The sequence below is a fragment of the Oreochromis niloticus genome, linkage group LG1 (assembly GCF_001858045.2).
Source record: "Oreochromis niloticus isolate F11D_XX linkage group LG1, O_niloticus_UMD_NMBU, whole genome shotgun sequence".
In the NCBI taxonomy this organism is placed as follows: domain Eukaryota; kingdom Metazoa; phylum Chordata; class Actinopteri; order Cichliformes; family Cichlidae; genus Oreochromis; species Oreochromis niloticus.
Window position 1 is genome coordinate 17,183,708 of NC_031965.2, and position 20,176 is coordinate 17,203,883.

A 20,176-nucleotide genomic window follows, 5' to 3' on the forward strand; every position below is an offset into this window, starting at 1 on the left:
TATTTGCTGCATTACTGTTAGAAATGCTCTGCCAGATAGTGTTTGTTTTAAGTTAATGTTAATGTTGTAATGTTTATATTTTTACTGTACTTTATCCTTGTGACGCCGTGGCTTTACATGTGTTGGTGCGCTTTGTTGTGAGCTGTTTTGGTGTCACAGTATTGTTGTTGGTTGCTGGAAGTTCAGTCTCTTTCAGAGCTTTAAAAAAATAAATAATAACCAATCCTCACAGCAAATGACCTTTTCCAGCAAGCAGTTTGATACCTGAACAGTTACCTTACCTCGAGTCTGCTCTTTAAAGTTATGCCCGACTGCAGCACGTTAGATGTGTATCTGAATGCGCCGTCTGTAATCTCATCTCCTTGTGTCTGCATTCAGGGAAAGCGGGACCTTGATTTCAAGAATTCCTGCTTATCTCTTCAGGTTGGTCTGGGAAAATGAGCTCACAAAGAAATCAGAGAAGACAGCTGAAGCAGATAAAGTGCAATGAAGGAAAAGTGTCTTAAGACTTTTTTAAATGAAAGAAATTTCCACCTGAAAAGACGAAGAAAAAGAAAACGCCTGCTGTTGGTAAGACCGACATGAAGAATGTTGGGGTCTCAGTACAGTAAGTGTTACTTGGGAGAAATTTAATAACAAGTCACATCACTAGACTAGAGTGAGATTTGAAAACCTCTAATTAAAAAAAAAAGGAAAATACATTTTTACTCCCCCAAAAATTATTGATCCCATTTAGGGAATTCTTTGTTTGCTGGTCTCCTTTTGAGATCTAAGTGCATATTTTAACAACATCCCTTCGTAGAAGAACAGATGAACCGAATCAATTAAAAAAACATTAGAATTTCATGATGGAAACAAAGACCAAACTATCAATGACGCCTGCAAAGACATCCCAGGACACTCTAAATATATCTAGTGCTTATGAATGAACAAATCTGTTTTGGTTTGTGTCCAAATTCTCTCCAGACCACAGTCCTCTGCAGAAAACCCTCCCCCAACAATCTCCTCGTCCCGTAAAGGCCTGGATAAATGGATTGACTTTTGGCCAAGCGACCCCCCCCCCCCATAATTGTTAATTATCATGAGTGCTCTCTGAGGTACTTTCTATGAATGGAGATGGAACTCGATCTCTTTCTCCACCCTCTGTTCTCTTTATGGGATTGCTCCAAGTCCTCAAGGACATCAAGAAAGGACACTGGTGATGTAGGGAGGCGGTGCGGCGGATGGGTGGGGCACCTGCGTCATTCCTGCGCAATTCCGGGGCTGGTGAATTTTATGGCATCGGACACCATTAAGGTACACCACCCAAGTCTTATCTGCCCCGCCTGATCACGAGCAAGTCTGCCCACCCTCGGGTGGCTCCTCCCTGAGTCCAGATGAGAGAGTCCAGCACTTAAAGTAATGTAAATAACCAGAGAGGAGAGCTATTTTAAGATGCCATCTTTCACTGTGGACAATGAGGGGAACAAAGATGCAAGCCAAGCGATTGTAATTTCAGTCACGTTTTTGGACGTTTTCTTTTTCCTCAGTCTGCCATCCAGCTAGCTGAAGGGCCTAACAAACAAGAACAAGCCCGGAGAAGCAAATTCATGTTCAGTCTGTCCCTGCATGAAAGAAAGCCTACATATCAAAATAACTGACAGCAGGAGGTCGCAAGTAGTTAGCTCGACATCCCGCCAGAATATAAGGAAATGATTAAAATTAGCTGTAATATTCTAAAATAACAGAAGAAATAGATATCTGAGGCTTTTTCTAGTCTTTGTTCCTTCATTTTGTAAATTATAGGTTATTTTTTTTTATTTCAGTGAGAGTGAAGAATAACCCTTTTGGTTGAACCCCTGCAATGAGTCACAGCAATCACATGCCATTAAGGTCGGAAACCACTACCATAAAACCCCCACAACAAGACCTCATCCCTGAAAGCTCACGGTTCTCTGTGCGTTTCGTTCATAACTGAATAAAACAGAGAAAGCAGCTAAAATAAATATATAAAGAAATATAGAAATGGACGTGCTTGATGGAAATATGACAACTTCAAATTTTCAGTATTAAAGATCATTAAAAAACAGACAAGAATGAAGTGAAGTGACAATTTTCTCTTCTTACAAAAATTATTTTTATAATTTGCTTTTTTTATTGTTTCAATTTTTTATGACATCAAAAATAAATAAACATCCTTCCTATCTTATATGAATAATTTTAACCAGCATTATTTGTCATCCTTGATTTTTTCTCCACTCTTGTATGTACATAAAGATACACATCACAGAGAAAATAATCTGTACACTGCTGCTGACAACAAACAAACAACAGATCAGTACGTCTGAACCTGCCGCCACATTGTTCTGCAACACTTTGCAAATCATAAACAAAAGCTAGAAGTACACTATCGGATATAATCTGATTTTTTTTCTGTTTTTTTCTTTTTTGGTAGAGGTTACATTCATATTCAAGTCTTAGTTCACTGCAGTCTGACCGGCATCAGAGTTTTGGAAACGAGAGCATCTGTTTTACCGAGCTTCATTAAGGCAGCTGATTACAAGATCATTTTAAACACTAGTTTACATACTTTAAAACAGTGTCTACACCTGACATTAAAGAGAATATTAGCTAATGCTTCAAGTCGGCTACCATCACTAATGCTTGTATATTTTCTACACGGCGTGGCACATGATTCGTGCCTTTCTTGATTCACAGTAATTATGAATATAGGTTCATTAATCTATAACGAACATGAGAGACGTGACTTACTGTCTGTCTTTATGTGGAATTGTGTGAGAACTAATTTATACATGAAAACCCAGTTTAATAAAAGAGAAAATCATATCCATCATCTCCTTTTGCTGATCTGTTTCAGTTACACTCTTGCAGGCGGAGCTCTGTAATCATTTCTGTACAGCTGTTAAGGTGTGTGTGTGTGTGTGTTATTGCTTTCATCTGATTTGTACATCGAGTCTAAACAATGGTTGTGCTGTCAGTCTGTGTTGTACTTCTGAATATTTCACCCTCTTTTGCTCTGTGTGAACAGCAGCATCTTTCAGCCTAACTCGTGAGCACCTTTCTCATTATAGATGGAAAATTCATAATCAATTAAAAAGTCTCCAAACCAGTTAAAAAAAAAAGAATGAATATATAGTAGAAACAGCTATTGATAAATACTCTGAGTGTATGTATGTATGTATGCGTGTTTGCTTTACTTCACAGAAAGACCGCTTCATGTCTGGACAATCAGCAAGCTGCTACACTATATATCCTGGCACGTAGCTGTTATCCAATCAGGCGGGGTGGTGTACTTTGTAGTCCTGTAGGAGGCTGTTTCCTTGCTGTCTTTTGATTCTCTGTCAGTTCAGTCAATTGCTCACTCTTTGTTTATTTAATTTTCTTAATTTAATTGCGTCATTCTTCCTCGTGGTGGGAGGAGTCAGGGCTGGACTCCTCCTCCTCCTCCTCTACTGTTTCTGTTGGCAACGTATCACGGCGTGTAAAGGCAGCCGCCAAGGTCACGCTCAGCCGCGGTTTCATGGGTGCCATCTCCGACAGCCCGATGGCGTTGCCGCGAGTCACAAGCGTAGTTTTATCCATGATCTCTCCGCTGTGCTTGGACACCACGGCATCAAGAAAGTCGTATTTGTGTGAAATCTTGCCACTCTCAAACAGGTACTTTGCCAGGTATGAGAAGACAACGTTACCCAGAAAGGAAGCCAGCATCGATACGGTCTTGAAGGGGAACTTTTGGACCACGATTTCTTCCAGTTCTCCGGTTATATGGTGCTTCCGCTGCTCAGTCATCCAGCCGGGGTAATAAATGAAGGGAGGGAGCTGCAGGTAGGGCTCACCTCCGCCTATACGCAGCACCATACCGAACAGATATGCGGCTACTGAGCCGTAAGTGTTGGTTCCTTTGACAAAGAGCACGCTGAGCAGCTGGGGGAAGATGATGACGTAAACCAGATCTGAGCTCAGGTACCAGAGGCCGTAAACTGTGCCGGTTACCAGAGCCATCAAGGTGGCAAGACCGCCGAATACAAAGATAGTGATACGCATCACCCACACAATTTCACGGTCAGATGCCTAAGCAGAAAGATAGAAGCGAAAAATACACGTCAAGATGAATTTTATTTAAACTTAAAGAGAAAACTGTTAGTGCATAATTACATGTGTCCAAGAACCAGACATGCACTTACTGACTGTCTGAAGGCAAGCTGGTAGATGTTCCTTGCAAACATGGAGCTTGCTGAAAGGATGGAGGAGTCTGCAGATGACATGACGGCTGCAGAAACTGCTCCCAAGCCAAAAAAGGAGACGAATGGAGGGCAAAGGTGTTGGAGGACAATGGGTAATATCATGTCTGCTTCAGTTTTGTTTTAAGGGGGAATGGCACCGTAGGATGTCTGGTTCCAGTCTGAGGACGGCAAATTAAACATTTTAAAAGACATCCGTGATGAACAGAAGTACAAAATACACCCACTAATATCTATAAATCTATACAAGCACATTCATGCAGAGAAATTCATAATTCTGCACCAATAAAATTCAACCAAATAAACAGAGAAACATTTAAGCCATAGCTGGACATGCACAACATGTGTTAAATTTTAAATATATTTGCACTGGAGAATCACATTTGTTCTTTTAAATTTCTTGCTTCTGCAAATAATAGATATAAATAATAGATATTTTAGTACAGGACAAAACAGAGCAACGTCACTTGTTCACTAAGGAATCTGAAGCTAGAAAAAATCTGAAGATCAAACTACTAATTTGGTCCCTTGCCTCCCTCTAATGTAATATTTACACAGCCAGCATGGGTATTAAACTGATTGCTGTTTCATTATGGATGAGGTGAACCAGCTGCTATTTACCAGGTTCTCTCAGATCTAAGGGCAACATAGATCCATCCAGAGCAGTCCCAAACAAACACACAAACAGACATAGAATGACACCTTCTTCTGGCTTTATACACAACATAGAAATACTTCACAAAAGACATGAAAAGAATATAAGATAGCAGCATCAGGTACTTGGCATCTATGGCTAAGTACTGGGAGGCAAACCCATGGCACTCTTTGGACTTCCACTTCCACTTTACCATGATGACACAAGACAGAGATGCTGACCCTCAACATACCTACATATATAAATACACCATACATAAGTGTCTCTAACCTGTGGAGGCCCCGATGGCCCCGATGAGAACGGAGGGCACAGCCATGACGAGGCACCCGAAAGCAGCCAGAAAGGAAAGGACCTGGGCGTACGTAGCCGAAGAGGCTGACAGGACTCTCTGGAAATACACTTGCCAGGGTATTCCTCCTAACATCTGCAGCACAGTTCAAATCAAGTGAATAGCACTCACGGTCAAGAAAATCTCATTTATTACAACCCCCAAATCACAAATCTGTACAACAAGCAAAAACCTCTAATCAAAAAGATTTTTAACTGGGGGGCATAAGAAAGTTATTAAAAGCACAAGATGAGGTCATGATTGAAGGAGAAAAATACTTTTAATCATTTGCATTTAATTTGTGTTTGCATAAAAACATTAAAAAAACCAAACTGTGCTATAAAGTAAAACCACATTACAGTCAACTATTACAGCTTCACAGCAGCTGCCGGTAAGCGGAAGATTCATTATGAGAGTCTAATACATTTTACCGCTGCAACAAGCAGTTATTACTATGGCAAATTCACTTTTAGATTATTAGTAATCAGCTGGCAGAATTTGTCTCCAAAATAAAAGAAGAAACTAATACAAATGTAAATCAGTGGTTACTATAGTTCACAGATTTTAAAAGCCTCTGATTGGCAGCATTCACTATTTTCAGCTAATTTCAGTCATTTTGGAATATTTGATCAACAAATCGTCTCACAATTTAGTTTATCCATCTAATTAGTGTCAGTATTTTTCCAGGGTAATAAAACAGTGAGATAAAACATGAGATCAACAGCTCGTGGTTACAGTACCAGAAGGCAGAAGTTGTCGATCCAGACCCAAGTGTCCCCCTTCTGAACGCTGCCTATCCAGGGTGACTGGTACAAGCGCTTCACAGCAGTAACAGTGATGTCTGACACCGCAGGGTTCATCAAAGCAAAAGGGACACTGATCCACTGCAAACAAGAAAAGCAAGTATCAATGGAAAAGATGATGAGAAGAGAGATGCTGCATACAAGAAAATCCAAATAAAAGAGGGTTCTTAAAAAAATATAGAGGTAATGCAGTATATATTTGCATGTTTTTTGTTACACTACCTTATATTAATGAGGGTGATTTAATTTTAGATCGGCATGAACCTACCAGGCCGACAAAGATACAAAACAGCTGCACAACATCTGTGTAGGCCACAGAGTAAAGTCCTCCAACCAGGGTGTAAAAGATTGCAATAAGCGCAGAGATGACCACGGACATCTTAATGTTGATGTCCACGATGACACTCAGAGTGGCACCTGAGATCGTGAAGAGATGAACAGATTGAAAGGATGTTATGATCACTGCAGCATCATGAAGTCAAATGATGAAGCTTGAGTTCACTGACCACACCGATCTCTTATTTTATACTTATTAGAACAGTAAAATTTACCGAGGGCTGATAAGATGGCGGCAGACCAGAAAATCTCGCCCATGAGAGCAGGTATGAAGAGAAGGCCTCCCATTCGTTTCCCGTACAGCTGCTGGAACGGGTCCAACATAGTGACGTAACCCCGTGAGCGCATGGGCTTAGCAAAAAAGAGACCACCTGGTACAAAGGGTGCACACATTACACATTATGTCTATAGCCCTTGGCAGAAAAAAACAACAAACAAATCAAAAAACAAAACTTAAGAGTCCCCTTCAGACTATTTAGCAGAATAATACTTGTAGAAGTCTGATTACCACCCAGTAATAAGAGCATTAAAGTGCTGCTTTGTTTAAATGTAAATGGGTAGAAATATATCAGATCTGTGTCCAAATTACCCCAAACCTTTTCTCAAGCAATATAATATCTCAGAAACAATATAAATTCAGCATTTTGCATTATTTTAAACACAAAGAAACACTCACCCAGAACTAGACTGAGTGCGTATCCAAATGGGGCTTGAGCCCAAGCCAAGCCATAATCTGGAAGATACACATACTCAGCAGTGCCATTGATGTACCCTCCTCCAACCCAGGTCGCTGAAAATTTTGGACATACACGCATCAGATTAAAGCTTTCAATATGAATTATAACGAGCAAACGTCTCAACACAAACTTGGCCAAAGTGAGATACATTTACAGAACTAATTGAAACAATTAGAAAATGTTAATTTAAGCTCATTCCACTCATTAAAAGAATGGTCTTTAAAAAAGACACCAATCTCCTTTTTGTCACTTAGTTATAACAAGTTAAACCCTCACCTGTCATGGTGAATCCACCCACAAATAATCCAATATCTCTCCCTCCGACCATGATGGTTTCGCTGCGGTCGGTGCCCTCCGCCTCTCCGGAGTGCTTGTTCTTCCATGCCGCCCAGATGCCGACGAACAGGATCAGCAGATAGAAGACCGCGATAGCCACAAGCCCCTCTACATGGATGGTCATCGTCGCAGCGGTCTTCCGCTAGGAACGGGAAGGCATCAAGACCTGTGTGGAGTCAAAGTAAAAAAAAAAAAAAAAAAAAAAAAAAGGTAATTATTTGGCTTTCACTCCGACTTTGGACAAGTAAGTGGCAGAAGCAACATGTTGAATTGTTAGGCTGGTTTGAAATAAATGTATAAAAAATAAACATCTTTCTTGTTTGCTGCTCGATTTGATGTAATGACCAAAGCTACTTTAACTTTTAAAATGGTAAATTACTTTTTATTCCCTGTTGCCGATACAGAAGCAAATTTCATGTGCTTTTCTACCTTTACAAACAAACAAACAAACAAACAAAAAAATCGAGGTAAAGATTAACCACAAAAAGCTCTTTATAAAAATATGGTTTTGGCTATTTTGGGGTAAAATCATCTCCACGTTATCGCGTAAGATGAAAATGCACTGAAAATAAATACCATGTTTTCTTGGTACTGTTTACCAAAAATAACACGATACAGCGCTAGATGCATGTTGCCTTGCTGAGGAAAAAAACAAAGAAACGATTTTTTAAATAAAAAATAAACCAAACAAATTGTTCAGAATTCATTTTCAACATAAAAAAATGGTCAGCGGTCCTATGGTAATGCACTTTGGTCTGTCCTTTTCTTTGTCTGTCTCCTGTAATGAATCATGTGCGTAAAATTCAAATTACGCAGAGAGCGCATGAAAAAAAAATCATTACCTATTTTTGACACGTTAAAAAAAACAAGAAAGCATCCTGTATAAAATGCTATTTGCTAAATGCTTCTAAAAATGTAGGAAAACTTGAAAAACATGCAGAACTTACCTGAAGTATTTTTAGAGTCATGTGCTGGGGCACTTAAGGGTAACGGAGCGCATAACAGGCTTTTTCTGAAGACCCTCGACCTTCCGCCGCACAGTGAGGAACAGTCAAATTGAACTGTTGGTGGAGGTCTCCCGGGTGACTTACTGAGGCTTATAAAAGGGGGCAGGTGCCGTTAGAGAACTGAAACCTGCGTCAGAGAAACCAAACGTCCCTCTTAATGAGCACCTTGTATTGAAACGCGTCACAGTGTAATGGCTGATGTGAGTGGTGGGAGGGCGGAAGAGATTCCTTTACGCCATAAGGAGGATGGATGGACATCGGTCACTTTTTAAAGAAGCTGAAAAGCCTGACATGAATTTGAATGTGGTGTTTACGCACCAAATAATCAATATCTTGTGGGGGAGTTTCAAGCTTCCAGCGGCTCCTGCACTTCCAAACTCAAGTGATTGATAGTCACTTGACTGCGAAGCCACACTTCACGGCCTTTTGTCCGACGTCATCTCCTCGTCTCACAATCGCAAACAGCTTTGCTCCGAGCAAATTTTGAGCGTCGAGGACGTAGAAAGCTTGTCCGAATGTCATTGCAGTCGAAAAAATACAAAGAGATAAATATCTGCGACTAAAAAATGACTACATATATATATCACTCAAACTTTTAATTCCTAAAACCTTCTTGAAGATGCTCCCATCTTGGACCTATTAGAACTCGTTTAAGTGTGTCTGCCACTTCCCCTTCAGGATATACTTGAGCTGTGACCACTTAATGGCTTCCTCCGCACGAACTCGTTTAATCTGGACCTCTTGCCAAAACTGAGGCATCCAATTAGGATGGATCCTGGAGAGCAGCGGAGAGATTTAACGATACACTCTGACTGGGGTAAAAGTACAACTGATATCTGATAGAGGGCTGTGGTTTTTACGCAAGACAAAAGCTTGTTTTAACTGCTACACATGTACAGCGCCCTCTTTTGGAAAGACAACATTCTCGTTTCAGCACCAAGGACAGTGGACAATGTTCTAACTGCTCAGGCTGCGTGAGAATCTGATATGTATGATTGCTACTTCCTTTTAATTATCATAAAGTTAATATTTATATCTGCTGTTATGCCATGATTTCTCTTTGAGCTCTTTTATTTCATTGGATTATATCATACGGTCAACAAAACAGAGTTAGACATTAGTAATATGACTTTGGAACTTACCCAGTCTAAGAGTAACAAGGGAGTCTAACATGTCTTTTCAATATACGTTAATTCTGCAAAACACAATCAAACACTGATTGTTTAAAGGCCAAATTACGGTGACAATATATCACAGGAGCATGTGAAAAGTTGAGTACTTGTATGATGAGTGAATTAAAAGTATGGTTTTTTGTTGACATCTAACTTGATTCTAATCAATATTGATGCCAAAAGCTAAAACATCCAGCAGACAGATGGAAAGCTTTCTAACGACATGTTTCACAGATGGCTGGGACACAACCCCGATTCATTTTCAAGCTAAATACTGAAGCTAAGCCTCTACATTTTGTTTAATGGTTGAAGTCTCATTACATACACATTCCTAATAATATTGTTACCTAAAACAGATCAGGTGTGATATACAGCATAATAAGAGCAAGCCTAATAATTGTCATGAATGAATGTTTATGTTTAAAGAAAGTAAATTGGTCAGGGCCCAAGGAGTGGAGCTTTAATGAGCAGCTGTTGCTGGCAGAGCTCAAGATGTCTGAGAGGGAAATCGAATGCTAAGGAAGTCAGAGATTCACAGAGACGTGTAGAGAGGACTTTCCATATGAAACATCCATCAATTTCCAAAACATGAAACAATGTTTTTCCCCACAAAATGCATTCTTTGAAAGTTAGCACATAGAATTTAATTTAAAAAAATAAACAGAGCTTCTGTGAGATACACAGCTTGTTGGGAGGATCTAAAAAGTCTGAGTTTGAATCAAGGTCTGGTGAATAAGAAACTTGATCTCTCAGGGAACATCTGCTTGTTTAGAAAATATGCAGGCCTTTGGAGAATTTGAAGAGTTGACTAAACTTATAAAAATAAACAGTCAAGGTAAAAAGTAAGTATTCTTTCTTCCATTTCTAAGGTTTATCAGAACTTAACAAAATCCTGTCCTTAACCAGGTCTTGAAACAAGATTAATACAACCTGAACATGACATATTACATATTATTATTTATTAAGTGTGTGCACCTCTTGCTTCATTTTTGCCAAATTAAAATTAGATGGTGTAAAAAGTCATGTTTTATAAGTCATCTGCAGTTGTATTTAAACAATTACATTGTGATTATTTTTAATTTTATGTGCCGATACATAAAACCTTAAAATTGAAGGTGGTGCACTTTTTTTTTTTTTTAACCATCACTATAAAGTAGCAATTCAATGTAATGTCCTTACAGCTAATTTGAACCAGTACTCGGTGTCTGTGGAGACTAAGTGGGTTGAAAGTTACACATACACCAACTCTGTGCAGTAAAAAACATTACCGGTCATAGATTATTAAGCTCCTGATGTCAACAAGCTTGTTTCAGCTTGTTGTCCTTCTCTGTAAGCTAAAGTGATCAAACGAGGTCTGTTCTGTTTGCTTCATATCAAATCTGTCTGTGATGTTTTCTGTTATTTATTTACACTCACAGGGTTAAATTTGCATCCACATTCACAGTTGTTCGATATTGCCAACCACGGCAAGCTTACAATTCCTTTCATTGGATAATACAAAGACTATTTTCTGCAGTATGTAACACCTGTATAATTACAATTTATATAGGAAAATGTATGAAGCAGAACTCCAGACAGTGCAGTGAACGAAACAATATTTGAGATTTGTACCCTGAAAGCACCCAAAACACTGAAAAGGATTCATTTTTAATTTAAAGCTCAATTAAGGGGATGGGACCTGACAAACACACCCACACACACCCAAAAATGCAAGCACACAGTCAGATCTGTACTTGTTTTTAATGCAAGCTTTCAGTCAGCTAAAGCACAGGACAAAAGGCTTGCGTTCTTGACTTGGTGCAGACTGAGCAGATGTATTGTTTAGCAGGTCTGCCTTCTGATCACAAGTACCATCAGTCAGCTCTAAGAAGCACAATGTTTGATACATTTTCCTTTCAGCAATGAAATAAGGCAAAAAAAGGAAAACGTTAAAATACTTTTAAACAAACATTACAGGCTAGCATTACAATCGTGTATGAAAATCATTTTACAGCTAGGTAACTGATCTCTAGACCCTACAGTTACTGTTACCCATGAACAAAAATACACTTAGACTTACTTAACAACTTTGTAACTTCGACTACAACTGGAACAATGGCTATCAAACACAAAGCTGAGCTGCATGTGATGTTAGCTGCAATAACGTAACAGCTGTTGCTGTTTTCTTTTAACGCGGCAGTGAAATGGCCCTCTATGCAAACTTGAAAAAGGCGACACAGTGGAATACATGAAAATATTTGGTATTAACGACACAAACAGCAGAAGATTTGCCAACGCTGAAGATATATATGACAGCAATAGATTGAAATGTATCCGCAGTGGCCCTGAGAAACACAAAAAAAAGAAAATAAGAGAGCATTTGGCATATGTCAGAGGTGGTAAAAAAAATATTTCACTAATTTCCCCAAATTATTTGTCTTTTAGAAACTTGTGTGATATATGGAGGCTCTCAAAAAGCATCCATAAAATTTCAGAGTACAGCATTTATCTCCTGCTGTAATGGTGCAGAGGAAATGAATTGTGAGTCAGTGGGGAAAAGGACACAATAAGGGATGATATAAATGGAAACAGACTTCTTCGGTGAGAGAATGTTTTAAATATTATTTTTCCTTTCAAAACGTCCATTACAAATTTTAAACATGAGCACTTTGTCGTGTCTTCAGTCACCAATTTATACACAGATTTCTCACTGACCTTTTCCTCACAGTCAATTCATTCTTTACTTTTTCTTACTGATACCAAGTTTTTCCGAATGACAAAAAAATAGATTAATGCAAAATTTGAAAAAAACCCCATTATGAACATTGAATTTTGGTCGTAATAAAAGACTAACAAATGCTGCGACTTCATGCCGATGCCCCTTCACGCCCTCATGTTCGCATTGTTTTGATTTGATCTGGAAAAAAGTGAGAAGTTTGGTTAAGAAGGAATATACAGCACAGGTTTCATTTATGCACTGCTATCACTTATGATGCAGGAAACCAGAATACTGACCAAGTCGTCTGTGGAGAAAATGGCATATGCTGCAATAACACATTGATTCTATGAATGTTCTAACTCCACGTTAAACTGACGATTCAATAATTAAGCGATAACCGTCAGAGCAGAGCATTCCTTTATGAATCTGACATCATTATTAAGGATATAGGAAAGGGTACAAATCTAGGCATGGTTCACTGTTACACCCGAATAATCTTATTCTCCACTAACCAACTAACTTTGAATACAATCTACTAGACAGCAAAACAATAAGACAACACAGCATTTAGTACTCACTGCATAATTTGATCTATGGCAGGATTTTAGTGAGAGCATTACATGTTATAAAAAGAAAAATAATATGACGATGCAGGACACACTGTGCTTTGCTTAATGACATAAAACACGTGACCCACTCTGATATGCTGAACAAAAAGATATTTGAAAATTTTCCAAAAAAGGCATGAAAAAAATAAGATAGATTATCAACTAGTCGTGCGAACAAGACAGTTTTCGTAGGACTGTATGCAATCATGTGAAGAACTAAGGCTACGTTCACACTGCAGGTCTTAATGCTCAATTCCGATTTTTTGAGCAAATCCGATTTTTTTGTCTGCTTGTTCACACTACAAATAAAATGTGACAGCAAACGCGCTCTAGTGTGAACCCTCAAAGCGGCCCACATGTGCAAAAGTATTGTTTGACTGTTTCGGACTTCACGTTTCTCAATTTTGCTTTAAGTTATTTTGTTATTTACATATGGCCTAATAATTATCCTTACTGCTGTTTTAGAGAGGAGCGGTGCTTCAAAGGATAGTTGCAGATTTCTGTCAGAATCTGCAGATTATACAGTACAAATAAAATGTTCACGTTTCTCCAACGTTGTCTTCCAAACAGTTTCACTAACATCTACACTGGATGGCCAGGAAGCGTTCACGATGTCTTCTCTGGCGCTGATAACTGGCATCTGTCTTGTGTCAGTGACGTAAAAGACGGATTTAATGCGACACGACCGTTCAAACAGCAGTCGCTTTCTAAAACATCAGATATGTATCGGATTCAGTACCACATACGAAAGTGACCCAGGTCGGATTTGAAAATATCGGATTTGTGCTGTTCACACTGTCATACCATGATCGGATATGATGATGGTATGACAAAAAAGTCATACATAAAACACTACATAAAAGTCGGATTTGATGCGCTTTCCCCTGCAGTGTGAACGTAGCCTAAGTGCACCCTTACTGCTTCCGTTGTAATTAAGAGGATATGAGGCAGCCTGGTGCTGCTAATCAAATACACTTGATTAATTGATGATCAGCAAATGCGAGCACCACTAGAAACACAGAAGTTTTGGCAGTTGTGTGTTAACAGCAGTGGATCTCCCAGTAAATTCACACAAAGGTCAAAGTTACATCTCAGATGCTACAGGTCTTAGTTAGTATATTAAATGTTAAAGTTCAACAGTAAAATTTGAAAAAGACTGAACAAGTGTGTATTCCTTGGAAGGGTTCCCAGGAAAAAGCCTATTCTGTCTAAATAGAAAATTGCAGACTTCTGAAACAATGTCCTTTGGACAGATCAGTCCAGAGTGGAGGTGTTTGGCAATAATGCACAGCGCAATGTTTGCTGAAAACCAAAACACAGCATATTAGCACAAAAACCTCATACCAACTTTCAACCACAGCAGTGGGGTGATGATGATTTAGGCTTGTTTTGCAGCCACGATAGCTTGGCACCTGGCAGTCACTGAGTTGACCATGAACTCCTCTCTATATCAAAGTTTACAGAGGAAACCATCTGTACAAAAACTAAAGCTTGGCGGACAGTCTCAGTTGTTGTGTCCTTGGGCAAGACACTTCACCTGTTGCCTACTGGTGGTGGTCAGAGGGCCCGGTGGCGCCAGTGTCCGGCAGCCTCGCCTCTGTCAGTGCGCCCCAGGGCAGCTGTGGCTACAATGTAGCTTGCCATCACCAGTATGTGAATGTGTGTGTGAATGGGTGAATAACTGAATGTAGTGTAAAGCGCTATGGGATCCTTAGGGACTAAGTAAAGCGCTATACAAATACAGGCCATTTACCATGTAGGTGGAAACTAGCAAGCTAACTTCCTGTTAACTTCCAACTCCGTTAAAACGAAATAGATTCTGTTTTCATGGATGCCTAGATGTTAAACTTAATTGTTACACCTGGTAAAGTAGTAACATTGATCATTTTATTAAAGATGAAAGAATTTAGACAGTTTTTAATGCTCAGTGATGCTGCAGTGTTTGTTTGACTTTGGGGACCTGAAGCGGAGTTTGGACCTAGGTTACTCCGCGAGACTCCCGACTACAGTACTGTACTGTTGATTTTTGAGAAAATTAAAGGATTTTAAGTGCGCCTTATAGTCCGAAAAATACAGTTGTTAGTTTCACAGTACAGCATACAGTCATATGAAAAGCTCCCCCACCCAAAAGAAACCAAACTGTATAAAATCTTGAGAGTTATTTAAAATATATGTAATATGTATTCTAATGGTTAACAGTGAACTACACTGTGAGATGAACTCACTAGTGCATTTTCATGTATATGCATTCCTACTATACCTTGTAACCAGTCGACTCCCTCCTGTAAACCGTCTCCTGTCAGAGCATTGGTGGCACTGAAAAATATCAAAATACACACTGATAAAAGCACAAAGCAAAAAACCTTCAAGTAACCGCTTTGGCAAAGGCAAATCGAAAGAAATCCATTAACCACCGTATAACAAATCTCTATTTAGGGTTTTTTGTCAGTCTTGTGATTTAACATGGGATACTCTTATTACGCTTAGTTGTGTGTGGTGTCACTGGCCCAAATAAAGATATAAAGACCTTTCCACAGAAATCATGCACAGAACAGGGAATTAATTTCTTTCTTCCATGTTTAGATTTAACAATGTGCACCAAGTGCCAGTGTATAATTCATAATATATGAAGATAAGACATATAATAAGATACATAATATATCTTATCTGCAACCAGGATAAAAAAAGAAATACAATCGCAGAAGGTTCTGTGTATTTTTTGTTCTGGTGAAAGATAAAAAAATATTTATTTTCACTGTCAAGTGTTAATGAGCTTGTGTCAATCAATAGGGTAATTTAGTCTCAGGTCACTGAAGTAAATGTTCTAGTGTAGCAGTGAAGAGTCTTCCTCCCATCATCCCAACTGGTTTCTTCCTGTTAAAGGGGAGTTTTTCCTTCCCACTGTCGCCAAAGTGCTTGCTGATAGGGGGTCATCTGATTGTTGGGTTTTTCTGTTTGTATTATTGTAGGTTTTACCTTACAATACAAAGCGCCTTGAGGCGACTGTTGTTGTGATTTAGTGCTGTATAAATAAAAGTGAACTGAAACATAGATGTTCATCAGAACTATTTCCAGTCATACAATATAAATGTCCCAGTATTAATATCCTGGACTCCTGCCGAGAGGAAGTGATCAGTGCAGTTTGGGCATCTTAGTCCTATATGATCGTACACCAGACAATAACAAAAAACCAAACTTGTAAGCTGTGTAATAAAACTTGTTCTGCCCTCGAAATGGACTTTCTTATAATGTGATGCATCAGGAAAACCGTGAATGGTGCTGGTATGCTCACATCAGACTGCAGTGTAGCTGTTGTGTCTATAATAACTACACTGCTTCAGTGGCAATGACATAAAAGTAAAAGCTCGTACCAGATGTGCCAGGGTTTGTCTTTGATGTTCTCCAAACACAGCAGCTGTGAGACCTTAACTGAAGTCAGAGCATCCCTCATATCCATCTTATTAGCAAAGAACAGAATGGGGATCCTCCGGTGTTTAATATCTGCAAGGAGACAGAGATTAAAGTTTCAGCGTTGCGCTGTTAATTAGAAATGTTATTAGCTTCAAATAAATGAACAATATTTTGAAACTAAATTTAACAAGGTAATTAAAAAAGAAACCTTTAAACTTTATTTAATTTTACAAAAAAATAATATGTGAACAAGTGGCTAAAAAACCCCCTTACCAGGATGATTTAGTAATGTGTCCAGTTCTTCTTTGGCCACTACCATCCTCAGTTTGTCTGCGCTATCAATGACAAATATGATAGCCTGGCCTTCCCTGGGAAGAGAAGAGAGATTAATTAACGTATATCAACAACAAAAATCTTGCAAAGGCTGTTTTGGGATCACACTCACTTGTAGTAATGTTCCCAAAGGTTTCTGTACCTGCCTTGACCTGACATGTCAAACACTGTGAAAGAAAGACTAGAAGAAGAGAAGAAAATCACATGTGTATGAAGTTTATGTAAATAACGGGACAAGCAACAAAATATATAAATCTGTAACAGATATTCAAAAATGTAAAGGATGACAATAGTTTATTACTGGGTTTCAATTCAATATTAAACCACAGCAGCTACCTGGATGTCTTGAACTTCTCTATGCTGAAGCCAATTGTTGGGACAATATCTTGTACCTGGGCCTGAAAAAGAAGGGCACCATGTTTTCATTAGCAGCTTCAGGTGCGGGAAACACAGTATTTAGTAGTAGCAACATTCTCTCTACTGTCTTTTTCTCATTCTACTGGCTACATCTCACCCTATCCCCGACATCCTCCTCTGTCATACCAACCCCCTACATGCCCCCCTTCACTACATCTACAAATCTTCTCTGTGGTTTTTCACTTTTCCTCCTGCCTGGCAACTCCATGTTCAACATCCTCTTTCCAGTATATCCACTATCCCTCTTCTGCACAAGTCCAAAGCATCTCAGACTTGCTTTTGTCTCCGAACCGCTTGACCTGAACTGTCCTTCTGATGTAGTCATTTCTATTCTTGTCCATTCTGGTCAGTGCAAACAAAATCTGAGCATTTTCAACTCTGCCATCTTTAGCTGTGCCCCCTGTCTTTTTGTCAGTGCCCCTGTCTCCAAACCATACATCATAGCAAGTCTGACTACCATCTTCTAAACCTTTCCTTTTACTATTGTTGGTATCCTTCTGTCATAAATCAACCCTGACACCCATCTCCACCCCTTACACCCCACCTTCACCTTTCTCATCGTTATCAGCATAAAGATGAGTGATGCAACATCTCTTGTATTAGAAAGACTTACATTCGAGGGCTTCAGTCTGTTGATGATGGTGGTTTTTCCACTGTTGTCCAGACCGAGACACAGCACGTTCACCTCTTTCTTTAAGCCCAGCCATGCCGCCAACTTGTCAAACAACCCCATTGGCTACTCAGCAACCATCAGCTGTCTTTATGACCTTCAAGTAACATAACATAAACACAGAAACATTTAGAATACAGCAATACTTTACAGCAAGTGCTGGAGATTATACAGGGTATTTCACGTGTCCTGAGGACCTGTAACCCTAAAGAAGCTGTAGTCACCCACTGATCACCCACCTGTTGCTAATCACATGCAATGGATATCAGAAACAAACAAGTCAGTCCTAAGAACTACATTTTTAGATGTTATACTTTAGCCTGGTGACCCCGAATGTAATCACACAGTGACTGGGCTGTGCGACATAATGTTATCTGTTGTTGTTCGATAACATTAGGCCACTTCTACAAAAATAATTCGGTAATCTAGATTTTATGGGAATGGGAACGTGTCCTGTGTGGGAAACATGTTTCATATTTCATTGCTAGCATAGTTACAGTACTCATCTTTAGCTCTGAGATCACCAAAGGGACAGCGAAAACTGAACAAGTTCACATTTCTGCTGCATATTTAGCATTCACACTCAAGTAGCTGCACTAACAGATGGACAGTGTAACGTCAAGAAATAGCGTTGGTGTTTATGCCTCGCCAAACCCAACAACATTTAACCTTGTTACTGTTAGCCTCAGCTAACGTGCTTAGTGGGCTCTAGAATATAATTAACAGTCGCTAACAGCTACTTCGTTAATCTCTTGTTGTTACTGACGCTAGTTAGCCTTAGCCAACCTCTTTCCACAAGCTTTACATCAGCGAGCCCTCTTAACGCGGTAGGCTTTTAAAGCCCTGTGCGGTACTCGATATCGGCAATTTAAATAAATAGTCTCAGCCATCAAGGCAACACAGTTCATGGTAGCGTTACCACGATAGCTAGTGATGCTTTAGCTATGGTTAGCTTGTATTATCCTGTGCTAAAGTGTATATTGGAGATGTACTTTACCTGTAATTTTAGCTTGAGAGCCTACGTTCGAGTCGCACTTCCCTTCCCTTTACTTCACTTCACTTCACTTAATATTAAATCGTTTTTGCATTCATTTCTCTGCTTGCCTCTTAAGCTCCATGACCTGCTGAAAAACCCACTGAGTTATTTACACTGTGTTGCTGGGAGACCACTGAATTGACTCTAGTCTGCCCCCTACAGGGCAGAAGAAAACTTACTTCCAATCTGATACCGGGATGTGATTTAGCAGCCAGGCTCTAGGCATGCAAGGGGTGTCAAACATAAGGCCTAGAGGGCAGATTCACTCCGGCAAAGACTGAAATCAGGCCCACTGGATGGCTTTGGAAAATGTGAAGATTTTTGAACTGTATTTTACTGTATTTATGTTTTACAGCTTTCTCTATTGATATGGACCTCCCCCACTGCCATTCACACTACACTAAAGTAGTAAAGTAATAGATAAACAATTAAATCACAGAAAAGTTCCTGTTTTCACTTATCTACTAAAGAAATTTCTGTTTTTGGGGGGGGGGGGGGGGGGGGTTACAGTGGGTTCATGACAAAAAAATAAATATCAAATGCTTTAAAAATACCTTTATTTATAACTATATTATACATTTAGCTATTGTAAATACAGAATGGGGGGAATGAGCTGCCAGAACATTTTCTGTATTTTTACACATTTATCATGTAAAAAAACTAATACTGTTGGAAATGCACTTCTTTTTCTTATGTTTAAATATTTCAGGGATTAAATGTTTAGTTGACTGTCTTTACATGGTCAGAAAGGGGAGTTTCATTGGTCCACCCCACTTAAAGATCAAAGTGGGCTGTATGTGACCCACGATGAAAAAGAGTTTGACACCCCTGCTCTAGGTGACATTATGGCACAAGCAATGGCATGTTCATATTAATCTTTACTGACAGTATCCACTTTCTAAAACAATATTATTATCTAAAATAAGGGAACGCAAGGAAACACACCAAAAACACAATCAAAGAAAATACAACCATGAAACAATTAATCTGAAATTATCATAATTAATCTGAAATTATCATAAAGAACAAACAATTTTTAAAAGTAAAGTAATAGTCTGTTGTCTTAATTAATCTACTGATGTCTTATAGGTAAGACATCGCTAACATACTGAGAACCAAACTACTTTTATGTTACCTTTTACTGTCCAAAATATTGTGTAACTACATATTTTCACTGTTAAGTGCAAATCCCTATAGACAGTTCTGATATAAAATAATGACTCTAAGCCATAAAAAAGCAGCATTTCTCGCAGAATCTAAAAATTCATACATACTGAACACCTACTTTGGCCAGATATGGCTTTCACCTAGCACCTTGGACAAGCACCCATGTGACAAACTCACCTGACAGTGACACAGAAAATGTGTCAGTCTCTCAAGTGACAATT

General features: G+C 39.0%; 2 protein-coding genes across 4 annotated transcripts; both read right to left on the bottom strand.

Moving 5' to 3' along the window:
• Positions 1 to 1,139: 1,139 nt before the first annotated feature.
• Positions 1,140 to 11,195, bottom strand: slc5a7a (solute carrier family 5 member 7a). Its single transcript, XM_003445763.5, is given in 9 exon segments — positions 1,140 to 4,071; positions 4,185 to 4,402; positions 5,167 to 5,320; positions 5,965 to 6,108; positions 6,296 to 6,444; positions 6,579 to 6,734; positions 7,040 to 7,153; positions 7,377 to 7,602; positions 8,384 to 11,195. Coding segments are annotated over 8 exon segments (1,794 nt in total). The 5' UTR covers positions 7,561 to 7,602; positions 8,384 to 11,195; the 3' UTR covers positions 1,140 to 3,396.
• A 141-nt stretch (positions 11,196 to 11,336) lies between these two features.
• Positions 11,337 to 18,933, bottom strand: arl6 (ARF like GTPase 6). Of its 3 annotated transcripts, XM_013271671.3 has the most exons (9): positions 18,750 to 18,931; positions 17,696 to 17,849; positions 17,002 to 17,063; positions 16,778 to 16,846; positions 16,606 to 16,700; positions 16,293 to 16,422; positions 15,182 to 15,237; positions 12,449 to 12,511; positions 11,800 to 11,939 (listed from the first exon to the last, which is right to left on the bottom strand). In XM_013271671.3, exons 2-8 carry the CDS (start codon positions 17,813 to 17,815, stop codon positions 12,486 to 12,488), a joined length of 558 nt encoding a protein of 185 aa, XP_013127125.1. In that variant the 5' UTR covers positions 17,816 to 17,849; positions 18,750 to 18,931; the 3' UTR covers positions 11,800 to 11,939; positions 12,449 to 12,485. The 3 variants fall into 3 exon arrangements, with proteins under 3 accessions (XP_005466958.1, XP_003445759.1, XP_013127125.1); XM_005466901.4 differs by lacking the exon at positions 12,449 to 12,511 and having other exon boundaries at positions 11,337 to 11,939; positions 18,750 to 18,933; XM_003445711.5 differs by having other exon boundaries at positions 11,340 to 12,511.
• Positions 18,934 to 20,176: the final 1,243 nt, after the last annotated feature.